General features: G+C 45.4%; 1 protein-coding gene across 1 annotated transcript in view; it reads right to left on the minus strand.

Moving 5' to 3' along the window:
* Positions 1-15976, minus strand: part of Hsd17b3 (hydroxysteroid 17-beta dehydrogenase 3) — a 31899-nt gene that overhangs the window by 10667 nt on the left and 5256 nt on the right. Inside the window, exons 3-5 of the mRNA XM_038335319.1 lie at positions 5310-5385; positions 3436-3543; positions 1783-1850 (exon numbers count right to left, since the gene is read on the minus strand). Coding sequence (XP_038191247.1) covers positions 1783-1850; positions 3436-3543; positions 5310-5385 — 252 coding nt within the window. The remainder of the gene's footprint in view (positions 1-1782; positions 1851-3435; positions 3544-5309; positions 5386-15976) is intronic.

A 15976-nucleotide genomic window follows, 5' to 3' on the forward strand; every position in this document is an offset into this window, starting at 1 on the left:
GAATGCACAAAAGCTGAGTCCCAGTAACCCCGTTACATGCTCAACCTGCATTCTGGCTCCTAGCTGAGGCTCAGTGGCATTGTTCTGCGGTCCTACCCGTATGTGAGCCGTGGCAGAAGGAGAGTAGCCTTGAAAATTCAGGATGGAATAGAATCATAGGTGTCAAAGGGAGATACAGATGGTCCCTGATCTCTGATGGTTGGGTCAACTTTTGCTGAAGCAAAAGCAGTATGCATACAATAGAAATTACACCTCAAATTCTGAATGTACAGTTTTGCCAGGGCTAGGGCCATATGGCTTGATATTCTTCTGCTATGCTGGACCTTGACTGCATTGCTGTCAGCCTCTCTGCCTTGAGAAGCAAACTTATCCTTCTAGAGTGTGCCATGTCTGGAACTGGGGTGGCCAGTTCAACTGGTATTGAAACTTTTTTTTTTTTTTTTTACTTAGGATATTTTCAACTATAGATAGACTTACTGGGAGGAACCTCATCATCATGGAAGACTGGGTTGAATTTCCAGTTAGACAAAGAAGGGTCAGCACAGTGGGGTATAGAAGACCAAGTGTGGAGGATAAAAAGGTGGACGGTCAGATAATACGAGACAGAGGTTCTGGGCTAGAGAGGACAAGAAAGAAAAATGCTAGCAACACAGGCAAGCATAGCGATGACTTAGCAACCTGGGACCACAGCTTGGGTCTTGTAAACAAGGCTTTCCTAGTGATAGGGTGTCAAGGGGCTAATGAGTTCCCAGCTTGATCTGAGGAGTTATTGACAGCTGATGGCTTCTGGGAAAGGGAGAAGTGGTTTTCTGTAAGGGTGTAGCCCTGGTAGGTCAAGCACACTCCAATGGAGAGCCCACAGCCTTGAGTTCGTGGGCAGCACCAACTGGATTCTGTGACACTGGAAAATAGAAAAGGTGGGAAGGTGGAGATGGATCTGGGAGAAGTTAAGTAAGGAGTGGAGGGGGAATCGTCCCCAAGAATTAATAAAAAATATTATATTTAAAAATTTTAAAGACATGAAAGTAGAAGGAGGTGCCCCGGGCAGGAGGGTAGCTCACTTCCTGGAGAAGGAGGGAAACAGAGGGCGCAGGGAGGCATAGATACATGTAAGGAATTTTCAAAGGAAAAACCTCAAAATTAGAGAAAAATTCTAGATTGTCAAAGAAAAATTAAATAAAATTTTAATTAATTTTCCAAAAGCAGTAACATCTGTACTGAACATGTACAGACTTGAGTGGCTTTGTCTGTGTTCTGTAAAACACTATGCTTAACTGTTCTCACATATGTACATCACATTAGAGATAAGTTACCCGAAGGAAGACACGTAAAGCCTGACAGTGAAGTATGTCAGGTACCTAAAGGCTCAGAGACTTTGGTATCTAAGGGGAGACGACATACTCAGATCCTGAGAGATCTAGACTTCCCTATTGCTGAAAGTCAGCTACATCTCATCACTTAGGAAGACAGAAATGGCCAAGAGCTGGCTGCTCCCATGATACTAGAGCTGTGAATTGGTTGGGCAGAACTGCCCTTTCATGAAACAGAGCACAGAGCCCCAGAAGATTGGTATAGCGGTTAGGAAGTTTTTGATGAGCAGAGATGAAAAGGCACACCCTTTGTGTCGAGTTCTAGGATGAAGAGAAAAATATCAAGACAGCCATCGCACAGCAGAGTCTGGCCTGACCTGGTTCTTGTCTCTCTTCCACGAATCCTGGTGATCAAGCCAGGGGTCCATACCTGGCTGAGACACAAAAGCAGACACGAAAGGGAAAAGCTCACCTGGATCTCACCGGGGGTGTTCAGGAAACGTCTTGGGAGCAGGCTGGGGAGCATTCCAACATTGTTGACTAACAGAGAGAGGTAAAAGACGTCAGAGCAGATGGGAAATCTTTCTACAGAAACATGTGCAAAATGATTTCTGTGTATGGGTGCTCATTGCAACATGATTTAATAACAACAAGGGAGGTGACCCAACGAACAAAGTGATGGCTGCACAAACGTGAGGACCTGAGTTAACAGAGAAAAGAGAAAAGGGGGCTGGAGAGATGGCTCAGAGGTTAAGAGCACTGACTGCTCTTTCAGAGGACCTGAGTTCAATTCCCAGCAACCACCTGGTGGCTCACAACCATCTGTAATGAGATTTGGTGCCCTCCTCTGGTGTGCAGGCATACGTGCAGGCATACGTGCAGACAGAACGCTGCATACACTATAAATAAACAAATCTTTTAGAAAAAGAAAAGGAAAAAGGAAGGGAAGGAGAAAGAAAGGAAGGGAAGAAGGGAGGGAGAACTCAAAATATAAGGATGAGAATAATAGAAGAAGATGCCTGACATTGACCAGTGGCCTCCATATGTACACACACACACACACACACACACACACACGCCCATTTAGAACGTAAAGACATTAGAACTTGTGATATGAGAGGTTTTAACCATGCACCTGAGGGTAAGAACTTCCCATCTCTTCCCTCCACCTCCTGAGGGTTTGGATTACAGGTGTGCTCTAACATGCACTTGGTATGTAAGGTGCTGGAGAAGGAACAAGCCCTCTGCCAGCCAACCTGCACCTCCAGCTCTTTGTTTCTGCTGTAATTGCTACAAAACAGTAGGTGGATGCAATCCCACTTTTGAAAAACCCCTGGAAGGATTTACACCAAAATGCTGTTGCAAGTTTGGAGGGCTTTAAGAAATTTGCGTGTATGGGGGCTGGAGAGATGGCTCAGAGGTTAAGAGCATTGCCTGCTCTTCCAAAGGTCCTGAGTTCAATTCCCAGCAACCATATGGTGGCTCATAACCATCTCTAATGGGGTCTGGTGCCCTCTTCTGGCCTGCAGGCATACACACAGACAGAATATTGTATACATAATAAATAAATAAATATTTTTTTTAAAAAAAGAAATTTGCGTGTTTACCCATCCTTTCCAAATTTTTCTACAAAGATGTATTTTTATATTTGTTTGTAAAAATGTAATTCTGGCTTTTATTTTAAGGGAACTTTAAAATTCAAGTCTTACTTTCTCCTATGTAACACTGACAGTGCACCATGTGTGTGATTGCAAGATGTTTTGTCTGTAATGACAGAAAAACATATTAATTTCTGAGTAAGAAGTCAGTCCTTTCTTTGTCTGTGTGTGTATATGCAAGTGTGCATGCATGAGAGTGTGCATGTGTGCATGTGTGTGTGTGTATGACTACATGTATGCCGTGGCACATGTGTGGCAGTCAGAAAACAACTTGAAGAACTCAGTTATTGCCATCCAACAAATAGATCACTAGGTTTGAACTCGGGTCATCAGACTTGATGACAGGTGTCTTTATGCATCAAGCCACCTCACCAGGCCACTCCCAAAAGGGGCTTCAATAAATAAAGTGTCACTAAGGTGACTGTCATACTTACATGTAAAACCAAGATTTGCATTAATATACTTACCTAAAATTCCAATTTCTAAACCTTTAAGTTTTTCTTTAATATGGTCATAGATGTCTTCTTTGGTAAAATCTGCTTGCACAATCTTCACACGGCTTCCAATGGTCCCCTCTGTATGAGAGACCACAAGTATTTCTAGTAAGCCTGAGTACAATCATCCCTCTTGAACATAAAGTCCACAGCAATACAATAGATTTTGTAGGACTGGAGAGGTGGCTGAACAGTTAAGAGTACTTTGTTTTTATGGGAGGCCCAAGGCTGGTTTCCAGCACCCACATTAGGTGGCTCACAACTCCTGTAACTCGGCTTCAGAGGATCTAACAGGCAATTACACACATGTGCACACACCAACACAGACATACACACATAAACACAATTAAAAATTACAATGAAATATCTGAAAGAGAGTTGGGACTGTGTTTCTCAAAGTCATATCAAAACCATCGGGAATCTTGTTAGAGACCCAGATCTGCCTCTACCCCTACTGGTTCATACTGGCCTGAGCCAGACTGGCCTACATAAGCCACAAGGTGATCGACACAAACTCAGGTTTGAGCCCCTGGAGGAGGGCTGTGCACACCATAGGATGCTTTCATAGCTCAGCAGACTCAGGTCCCCTCAGCATCGACACAGGTGTCCTATGCTCCAGAATCCACGTACATAGCAGCTTGTCCCCCACAACCCTGAGGGAACGGACACTCTTCTTCCCATTTTCCAGAGCAGCAAATTGAGGATAAGCCTAGCAGACTAACTTGTCCACCGAACCTATGTTGGGGCAGCTGGCCCAATCCCTGCGTTCAGGGGCGTGGCTGCCCCAGGGGAGTAAGGTACCTTTAAAAAGAACCGGGTTGGGGAGAGACGCCCCTGTTTCCCCCTCCCCCCTTGACTCTCTGCTTCGCTGGAGCTTTGGCTTTGTAAGTGTGTCCCTCTTTCTCCTTTTATTAAAACTGATTTATTCTAAAAGGACTATTTTTGGTTATTTCAAATCTCCCGCATCAAACCTATTCTTCACTCCAAGTTTAGCACCTTCTCTGTGGTTTTGCGCTGACTTCCCCGGGGAAGGCCTTTATAGGCAGCGGTAACAGCTGCATGCAGAGGTGGCCCAGTCTCTCTTAGGAGAGCCTTGACTCTATGTCTAGACCCAGCTCCTCTGATCAAGCAATCAAGAGACCTAACATAAGAGTCAGGGATCCTTTAATATAAAAGGCATGACTTGCTTTCCAATAACACGACAAAAAGCACATTTAACACCATGAGGAAGATGCTCAAGAATGCCTTGGTCCTAATCGGAGTGACTCCTAATGTCCAGATGCCAAACAAAAGCCAAATTCACCCGTTCAAGGACAGGGAGCCTCAGCAGTTTGAGCGCATAGCCCCCACCCCCACAAACTTCTTCTATTCTGAACCTCCCCCAAAGAAACAAGGCTGGCCCCAGACAGCCTGCTATGGTTTAAAAAGCCTTCATATTTAAAGATTTATACCTTTGCCTTGATACTTCAATTAATTATTAACTATATAATTATTAAAATTTAATACCTAAAAATAAGGATTATGAGCATAGAAACAAATAACAGACACTATTTCTGGCTTTGAAGGAAGGGACGAAAGCTAAGAGGCAGCTAGTGCTCTGGCTGAGCAGGACTGATTCTGAGGGTAAAGGCCCAGAGAAAATTCCTCCTTTATCCAGGCCACAGAATTCAGGGTGACAGCCTATGCCTATACCTTGTCCTTCCCTTTGGATACTGGGCCTTTCTGTATACAGCGGACAGGTGACAGCCCAGGCTTCCGGCAGCAGACGTGGCATGAACAGGCAGGACAGTGCCATGTTTGACCAGTTCCGTGCATACACAACCCCCTTGCTGTGTGGGATCACTCACCAATCTCCTCTGCAATGGCCTGTAGCTTTTCCAGTGTCCGGCTGATGAGTACAACGTTGAGTCCATGTTTGGCCAGCTGCAGGCAGGAATGGGAAAAACAGAAAGACGCTAAGCAGATGGGAGGCTTTAGTAGTGTAGGAGGTCCCTCTGTCCCCGGCTGCACCATGAGTCTCCTGCTTCCCCTGGGCTTCTGTGTGATGGAGGTTCCCGTGTTGTGAGGGAAACAGCCATTGTGGGTAAGGCTGAAGCCAATACTGTAGCTGTTGTAAGTGTCGCTGTGTGCCCGTCATATGGCAAGAGCCACTGTGAGAAGTCTCGACAGGACCATCATCAGAGAGTCCCTGTTTGGAACTGGTAGGGTTCCCTGTAGCCAACTGTAAAGTCTAGAGTTGATAGAGACTCTAACTGGACTGGGACTTATCCACTAGGCTTAACTAGCTGGCAGGCAAGCCCCAAGGTTTACCTGCCCTCACGGCTCTAGTGTTGGGATCATAAGCACGCATCAGATCACTGGCTTTTCATGTGTGTGCTGGGAATCAGTCTCAGCTCCTTCACGGCAAACACTTTTATCCCTCCACACTTTTGAAGTGTTACTGGGAGACCATCAGGGTAGCAGGCCTTACAGGCGCTGTGAGCTCTGGTTCCCCTCTGACAAAGCATCTCCTAGATCTACATGGCACCCAGAGACTCAAGGTTTGCATCAGAGACTAACCGGACTCTGTCTGGGTATTTTCACTAATAGTATGTACCCATTTCCTTGTCGGCCTTGGGTTCCATGGCCCCTGCTGCACCTTCTGGAGTTCCGCCTGGGTGAGTTCTACTCACCAGCAATAAACCAATTCCTCGGTCACTCGGCTTGAGCCCCCTCGTCCTTTCTTCTTTGGAACACTGGTGGGAAACTATCCAAATCCTTTGACTTACCCGGGCGGTGGTGGCGCACGCCTTTAATCCCAGCACTCGGGAGGCAGAGGCAGGCAGATCTCCGTGAGTTCGAGGCCAGCCTGGTCTACAAGAGCTAGTTCCAGGACAGGCTCTAGAAACTACAGGGAAACACTGTCTCGAAAAACAAAAAAAAAAAAAAAATCCTTTGACTTTTGCAGCTTTTCATCTGTACCTGTCTCAAAGGTGTTCACCTGGTATTGGTGAAACAAATGTGTGTTTTCAAAACTCTTTTCATCTTCCTTATGTCTTCCTCGCGTAGTAAGTTATGAGGGTGGATGTTTCAAGAAAGGTGCTAAGATAGAGGAGATATCGCCGGGCCTAGCAGGATGCTCAAGTGCTAGCCACATCAACGTGAAGACCCGAGTTCAAGCCTCAGTGCCCATATAAAAAGCCAGATGCAGCACAAGCAATAATCTCAGTGCAGGGGAGATGGAAACAGAACCATTCCAGGAGAAAACATGTCTAGTCAGTTAGTGAGTTTCGGGTTCAGCGAGAGACCCTGAATACCTCCAAAATAAACCCTCCAAAATAAAACAGGTGGAAAGAGAATGAAGGAGACACTCAGCATAAATCTCTGACTTCCACACACACATGCATACACACGAGTATGCACATTCACCTGAACACACACAAAAGAACACACACACACACTAAGATGTAATAGACAGATCATAAGATGATTACAGAGAGAGAACAAAGCCAATATTTGTGCTGTTGTGATACAAATTATACATTCACTTCTTGTACCTAGCTAGCACCGAGCTTCCAGGCCCTGCAACTTCCTGCATATTGGGAATGATAAGAGTCTCTTTCCTGTGCAGGAGAAGATAAGAGCATCATTCCACATGAGACAGAAACTCCAGGAACATCTCCTGCTCCTTCTTCTGTCTTGGTCCCTCATTCCTAACCCCCTGGGATTCCTGGAATATTCTAAATACTAGGTGTCTCTCAGCTGCTGTCTGGAGACCCTAGAGAGCTTCAGGGTTCAGGATAGAAAACTGCCTAACTTTGGATTGGATTGTTTGTGTTATGGCACCAAAAGCAAATGAAAGCAATAAAGACCAACCAAAAGAAAAAGACAGCTCTAGTAAGTCCATCAAAATCAGCATTAAAGCAATTAATACTGTTAGAAACAGACATTGTGAAAGGCTGACTCCTACTGGAGACACACCAGTCCTAGTCCTGGTTACCTAGATGAAAAGCTTTACACGGAAGAGGTAGCACAACAGGGGGTAAAAATACACCGGCTCAGCTGAAGATTTTAATTCCTGGATGAAGCAAGAGACATTTGGTAAGGAAACAGCGTATAGAAACAACACAAATAATAAGCTTCCTCTTATGAATCCATACCAATATGAAGCAAGAGTTCATCCTCTGAAACCTGTCTCTGAAAATCCTGGTAAGGGCTGGAGGGAAGGCTCAAATGTTGGAAGCACTTGCTGCTCTTCCAAAAGACAGGAATTTCCCCTCCAGCTCTAGGGGATCATCTGCAAGCACCTGCACTCAGGTGCACATACCCTTTCCCCAGTGCATAAACATAATTTAGAACTTTAACTTAAAAGTTTATACTATACATGATTTTATATATATAGACTTATATATAGATAACACGTGCTTTTTTAATTGGCACGTAGTAACTTTAATGTGGCATTTCAGTGTGTGTGCACAGTGTGTAAGGATTATTTTGTGGGCCTGGCATATCTGACATCTCAGATACAGATCACTCATTTATGTTTGAATATTCAAAATCCTCTCTCCTGTTTTGAAATAACCAATGAAGTTGTTATCAAAGCCCCTGAACATTTTAAACTCTCAGGCCACACCAGCACCACAGCTGGGGCAAAGAAGCCAGATAAAGAGTACTGGGTCCTAGCTTTTCCTAAAGCCATTGGCCCAAGTGCCCTTCTCTGCCTCAGAACTGAGTGCAGGGCATGTGTACAAAGAGGAGATGAGCCTTAACAGCCGAAAACCAGGCAGGAAGTGAGGAAAGACTCCAAAACACCTCTCCTCCAAAGAGCACAAGGACTTGCACAACAGTATGCAGGGCAGACTCCTCAGCCCTGAACAGCTGACCCAGAAACATCTGTGGGAGGCAGCAAACCTGCCAGGCAGAGGATCCAGCAAAGGGAAAGAAACCAGCAGGGAAGAGGGACTGCTATCCTCAGAGGATTGAGAGAAAACCAGAAAGGCTATTTCTTATAGCTGTGTTAAGTGCACACAAAAGGGCTCTCAGAAAGGGAAGGTATTCTTGATTTCTTTGGAAAGGGGCAGGCAATTAGACAATTCTAGCCAGGTGTGGTGCATATGCCTGCAAATCCCAGCACGTGAGAGGCAGAGGCAGAAGGGGTTGCTGCACGTGTGGGGCTAGCCTGAGCTGTGCAGCAAAACCCTGCCTTAATTAAAGTACACCCTGGGCTATATAATAACCTGTCCCCTTGTTTTAGTTATTTTTAATTTTTACATCAAAAAAGAAACATAGTAAAACAAAACAGGACTGAGACGACGGTGCTGTGGGTAAAACCATTGCCCTGCAAGCATGGGGACCTGGGTTTGGATCAGAAGAAACGTGCGAAGCCAGACCAGGCAGCACACATCTCTAATATTGCTCCTGCAGCAAAGAGGAGATGGGTGGTGGAGAAAGGCAAAGCCCAGAAGCTCGCAGGCCAGCTAGGCTGGCATATGGAGCAAGAGACAGCAAGAGACCCTGTTTCAAAACAAACAGAAACAAAACCAAAAAAACCCGAGTGTTAATAATAAGGCAATAAAGATAAAAACAAGTGATTTAAACTGTCCCGCAGAAAGAATTCCAGGCACAGATTATCTTCTGGGTAAATTCTACCAAACATTTCGAAAAAAACCCCAATTATTCCAAAATTGCATAATCCTTTAAAAGAATAAAAAGAAGGTCAAGTTCTCTCTTTTCATGCAGTGCCCATAACCTTGACACCTCAGATTCTCTAGAAAACAAACACCGTCATTTTAGTCCAGCTGATCATCGGGAAACACAGCCCATGACTCGGCAGTTCTGTCTCGTGGATGCTGTTAACTGACATGCCTGTCCTCTAAGAGACCGGGACAGACATATGGGAAAACACGGGTGTCTGTGGACTGAGAAAAGCGTGACCGCATTGGGACACGTGGGATGCTATAGTGATAACGGGACATTCTACAGCACTGGAGAATCGATGGACCACATTCCAGACACAGCAGCAAGGATGGATTTTTACAAGGCCAGACGCGAAAGGCAAAGTAGGGGCTGGGGCAGCTGAAGTCACACAGACTGGATTTTTAAGAACTGCCCTGCTGGGATAAGACAGACTGACAAGGCAGGGTAAGAGAAAGAGATGATCTCCAAGGCCAGCTCAAGACAATCGCTCCTTGAGTGGTAACTTTGATGCATAGATGGACTCTAGGCCATTTCCTGTAGCCACCAGGAACATTGCCTCCAGGATGGTACTGTTCTCATCTGCCACACTGTGGGGGGAGTAGCCCCCAACTGTTCAGATAAAGAGGAATGAAAATAAATGACGTTGCACAGAGTTTTTTGTTTCTGGGATTCTCTGGCCATTAACAATCAAAATATGCATCAGTGTGACCACATGCCAACTCTATACTATTTAAGGCTATAGTTTGGTGAAGAGGGACCTCGACTTATCTTGGGTACCGTCAGGTCATATCAGTCTCATAAAGAACACGTTGGCAGTGGAGTCCAACATTGAAGTTCAATACCAGCCTAGCTGGCAGCCTTCCTGATAAGGTACACTTGGCTAACACTGTAACACAGACACACAAACATACACAGACACACACACACACACACATGCATGCACCACACCACAAGAACAACTAAAGTCAATTTAATGGCCATGCCATCCCTGAAGGCTGGCACCAGACATGAGACTTCCTTGAGATAATCCACCCTGAGAACTGAAATTTTGTGCTGGAATCACAGCCCCCAAAGAAAGAATAGACAAATATCCCACGTAAATATTCATAGATGAAACATAGGATGCAGGCAGAGGCTTTTCTTGTTACATGCCCAAATAGATGGCAATGCGACTCTTGCCCAGGGGGACCACGATGACTGCTACCTGGGAGACTCTCATCTGTATCACCACGAATATATTAACAACCAGGAATATGCATCTTCTGTACCACCTCCCTTCTCCTCAGAGGTCCAGTCCCTATCTCCTTTTGCCCTACATGAAGTCCAGGCATTTTGCCTTCTCGTGAGTCTCATACATGCATGGCTTAGGATGGTTTGAAATCTGTGTCCTTTTGCATGTTACCTGTCTGTCTGTCAACTCACTGACTGAAATACCCAGCCTTCTGAAGGAAACAAGTCCCCAAGTTGAGCCAGGCAGTGGTGGCTCATGCCTTTAATCCCAGCACTAAGGAGGAAGAAGCAGGCGGATCTCCACGTTCGAAGCCAGCCTGATCTACAGAGTGAGTTTCAGGACAACCAGGACTACACAGAGTCTGTCTCAAAAAAACAAACAGCAACACCACCAATAAAGGAAAGCTGAGAGCAGGATTTAGAGACAAAGGGCCCTCACTGTTGCTCAGTGGGCAGAAGCTAAATTACAGGGTAAATTCAGACACTAGCAGACCTAATAATGTTAGATTCCCCCTTCTGGGCATAGAGTTAGGCAGAAAGTCACAGTCTTCTCTGTCCAAGAAAAGATGAGCATGTGCGGTGGTTTCTCTCCTTTTCCCTTTACCCAGAGCAGACTGCCCGTGAGGATCAGAGGAAAGACGCTAACTAGATAAGAGTTCTACCCCGGAAAGCACCCATCACTGAGAGCCCTCTGAACGTTATCATGACCCTTTACTCCTGCCAGCCATATTCTCAACATCTGTATCTACATATAACTGAGAGTTTTCTTTTTTAAAAAAGATTTATTTATTTTTATTTTATGTATATGAGTTTTTCCTGTTGTTTTCTTTATATCTCTTTAGACCAAAAACATACACAGAATCATTACCACCCCTCTGGGAAATGCAATTTAAAGTAAGATTTCACCAACCAGTTTTAACTATAAAATATATTGACAAAAATAAAATATTAATTAGGGGGAAAACCCCAAAAACCCAGAGTGGTGGCAATTCTGGGCTGAGGGTGCCATAGAGTCCCCACCCCCACCAGAATCTGTCACAAATGTGACTTAAGAACGAAGGACTTTTGTCTCCCTGTTCACTTCATCAGCTTCCTGGAGGGGAAGTTGTCCATTAAATGGAAAACAATTTGCATTTCCAGCACAAAGGGTGCTCTTTGCCTGTGGGCTTCAGCCTCTCCTTGGTGGCGCCTTTTTCTGGAGAGAGTTTCCAGGCGGCATGTGAAGTGGTCTGGCCGAAGTCTGGGCAGCATTGTCCCCTTTGTGTGCTCAAACAGGACTCAATCTTATTTTGAGAAAGTCGGGGCTGACAGGCCCCATATGCGGGTCTTCAGCCCCTTTTCAGAGAGTTAAGCCCCCAGCAAGGCCTTTCCCATAATGCACTGCCCACCAGTCCTGGATCTCTGCAGCGACTGAGGGACTGAATGGGAGCCTGGGTCAAGGAAGGTGCTTGTGGCTGCTAATCTACACGCGGGGGTGGGAATAAGACAGGGCTTCTTCTGTGTGGGAGAGAATAGAAGACAGGACTGGAATTCAGGTGCAGACAGAGAGCCACAGAGGTGGAAGCCCACCCTCTGCCTCCCAGCCCAGCCCCTTCCAAAAGTATTTTTTGTTTTGTTTTGTTTTGTTTCCCACCTGCTTTGGTTGATACTTGAAATTCCTTGGACAGGAGGCAAAGCCTCCCCTACCACTTTAAAGGTGAATGCGGATTAAACTTAAATGAGCACAGAATAGGCTTCCGGAAAGCCAGAGAAGCGCGTTTCCCCCATTCCTGCCTTTAAGCACTCCCTTGAAACTTCCAGTTCTTTAATTAAGCTGGAGCAGCGGATAAATCAGAAATGTGAACCAAATCCCAAGGAAGCTCACTTTCTCTGATTAAAGGATCAGAAAAGGGGACGTTTAAGGAGAGAGTGCGTAGGCAGGGCTGGAAGAAGGCTTGTGGGTAAGGTGCCTGGCTGTGCAAACCCAGGGTCCTGAATACTCAACCCCAGGCCGCATGCGATAGCGATGTACATCTGTAACCCGCGAGCTGGGGAGGCAGAGACAGGTGAATCTGCAGGACTAGCTAGGGAGCTCCAGGTGCAAAGAGAGACCTTGCCTCAAACGAATAAATAAATAAACATGATAACATTTCTCTAAGACAGACGAGGAACATTTTACTTATTTCAGAGACACCATTAGAGGAGACACAGTTATCAAGGTCAGAGAGACTTCGGGAAGGAAAAATAACACTCCATAACAGAGTGGGAATGCAACATTTCAGATTCCAGCTGCTTTTTGCTAGAGTAATAAAAATTGTCAATGTATCATCAAGCCCGGTTTCTCTGATTTAATTTTTGCATTTTATGTGCATGGGTGTTTGCCGTCTATAAGTGAGTGCATCATAAGCATAGGGTACCCATAGAGCCAGACAGAGGTGTTAGATCCCTTGCAGATGGAGTTACAGTTATGAGCTACCATGTGGGTGCTGTGAGGAGCCAGTGCTCTTAACCACTGAGCTGTCTCTCCGGCCCCAAGCCTGTTATTCCTATGCTATATTTTGACATCCAAACATGCCAAGATCAACACCAATATATGGTGTAAGGAAACAAAAGTAATGACTTGTAAGGTAACAGAGGAAGACACATAATACCAAGCTCCGACCTCCACACACACTCACATGGGTCAGCACACTCACGGACACATACACACACCCCACGCACACCCCCCACACACAGGTAATAACTGTTATGATTCAGCCACAATATGGCTGACATGTCTGGGTTCCATGGCCACCAGACTTTTCCCACGTGCAGCATGCATCACCTACGTATGTTGCAGTTCTCTCTCTCTCTCTCTCTCTCTCTTTCCTTCTTTCCCTCCTCCCACTTCCCCCCACTCACGAGGCTTGTACACACACACACACACACACACACCGCATAAACTCCTAAGCAGGTTTGTTGCGTGTCCCGTGTTTCTTTCTTATCTGCTCGAGGTAATTTCAATTACTACTCTATTTCAAATACACTCCTTAGAAAAAGTACTATGACCTCAGCTAAAAAAAAAAAAAAAAAAAAAAAAAAAAAAAAAAAAAAAAAAATTTAGGGGGAGGGGAAAATCACATCTGGTTAGGTGACTTAATGAAGCAAGGAGACAGAGGCCTTAGTGGGGGCCAAGTAGAAGGCCTGGGTCCCTTCCCCAGCTGCTAATGTGCCATCAGTATAAATCATATGAACAGAGTCTCATGACATTTTACCAGCAATGTCCGGGACGTAGTTAAAAAAATTTTTATCCAACATACAAAGAAGTTTGAGTAAGAAAAGAGATACTTAGATGTCAATATTTTAGAATTCTCTAAAAAGATTTTATGGAAAAAAAATAAAATAAGATTTTATGGGATTTTGTTGTTTTATGCTGTTTTGTTTTTTGAGACAGGGTTTCTTTATGTAGCCCTGGCTATCCTGGAACTCACTCTGTAGATCAGGCTGGCCTCAGACTCAGAGATCTGCCTGCCTCTGTCTCCCTACTGCTGGGATTAAAGGCATGTGCCACCCCTGCCCACTTTTTTTTTTCCTCTGGCAAGATTTTGAAGGATAAAAATGTTTCACAAGGGAACTGGAGAAATAATTTTAAAAATTCTGAATTCAGTTCCCAATAGCACACACTTAGCAACTCACAACTGTGACTCCAGGGGATTTGACCCTTCTCCCGGCCTCCTCAGGTGTGGCATGCACACATACGCAATTAAAAATAAATATTTTTAAAAGTGCCTTAAAGAGTCCTTGAGGGAACATGAAAAACAAAAAGTTCCAGAGGGAAAGTCTTATCTGTTTGGGAAAAAGAAAAAAAAGGACCGGGTCATGTGTAGCCCAGGCTAGCCTCAAACTCAAAATGATGTTCTTGCATTCCTGATCCTCCCGCCTCCACTTCCAGGGCAGAAGAATTACAAACACGGACCGCTACACCACGACTTCTCATTTCACTCAGTGGGTGAGCTTAGTAGAATGAGAGCTTTTCTGGCTGGTTTTGATGGTCAGCTGACACAAGCTAGAGTCGTCAGAGGGGAAGGAGCCTCGTTTAGGAACTGTCTCCATGAGATTCAGCTGTAAGGCATTTTCTTAATTAGTGATTAGTGCGAGGGGCCCAGTCCATGGTGGGTGGTATCATCCCTGGGCAGATGGACCTGGGTTCTATAAGAAATTACGCAGAGCAGGCCATGGGGAAGCAAGCCAGACTAGGGACTGACAGCTGGGGAACCTGCATAGGACTGAACTCGGCCCTCTGCATGTGGGTGACAGTTGTGTGGTTTGGACAGTTTGTGGGGCCACTGGCAGTGGGACCAGAATTCATCCCTAGTGCATGAACTAGGTTTTGGAGCCCATTCCCTGTGGAGGGATACATTGCTCAGCTAAAAATTCTACATCCAGAAAAAACTATGCTTCAGGAATGACAGGGAAACCCGAAGTTACCAAGTGAAGAAAAGCCAAGAGAAGGCTTTGTCTACAGACCTGTCCCGAAAAAGCAGATCAAGTTCGAGGTCAACCTGGTCTACATAGTGAGTTCCAGGACAACCAGAGCTAAACAGTGAAACCCTGTCTTGAAAAACCAAAGTAAAATTAAAAATACACATTTACACGCCAAGTGTGGCAGCACAGGGCTGTAATTCCAGCACTTGGGAAGTAGAGGCAGAAGTTGCTTTCAGATCCAGTCAGTGATGGTCAGAGGCAAGCTCCGGATACCCACATATCTGGCCGGTTCTCAGCCACGGAGTCCTGACCGCCTCATACTGAAGGCCTGTCTCTGGAGCAGCAGTCAGCAGGAGAGAAGAATAGACTGGAACGGAGGAAAGCCTGCATGAAGAAAAGTTACGAGCCCAGGGGGAAAAATTTATTAACTTTTTATAAAGAACACAAGGAAATATTAAAAAGTTTGTACAGAAGAAAAAAATCAAGGATTAGTCAAGGACAGAACAGAATGTCAGGACCCAAGGCTCACAGGAGAACTCTCTGGTGCTGGCAGTGACTCAGAAGCCCCAGGAGGATGCATCTCTTGGTCAGAATCGAAAGATCCTGTCAGATTGCCAACCCCACCCAACCCCCAGTTCGTGAACCTTTATTTAAAAGATGGTAAAGAAATGAGTGGCTCAGGCAGCTTTTGACTTGGGTTCTCCTCTCAGTACCAATGAAAGACCCCCAGTGTGGGGAGACTCCCACTCAAGTCTCGGGATAACACGACCCCCCCCCCCCCCCCAGTAACTCATGAGAGACCATCCTTGCTGCAATCACATGAGGTTTAATGATGAGATGAGACAGGAACCAGTACACTGGGGCCGAGATTCATAACCCACGCAGGGGAAGAGTTCGACCCCGAGTGACCAGGAGAAGGGGCTTTTAAGGGAAGAAACCATTGCCCAGTGATCCGAAAGGGGCAGGGAGGGTGTAGAAAATTCCGAGAATACCAGTGATGACCACCAGGGGGTAACTCCCTGCCTCTCAAGACCACTCCCAAAGTCATAGTCAGCTAGTTCCTTTCTCAAGATTATTCTCAAGATTACAATCTAACTTTATCTTCAGCTAGTTCCTGAAACACAGTCACTGAACTGGCTAATCCTAGATTCCTGATTTTTCTCTC

Source organism: Arvicola amphibius, chromosome 6 (genome assembly GCF_903992535.2).
Source record: "Arvicola amphibius chromosome 6, mArvAmp1.2, whole genome shotgun sequence".
In the NCBI taxonomy this organism is placed as follows: domain Eukaryota; kingdom Metazoa; phylum Chordata; class Mammalia; order Rodentia; family Cricetidae; genus Arvicola; species Arvicola amphibius.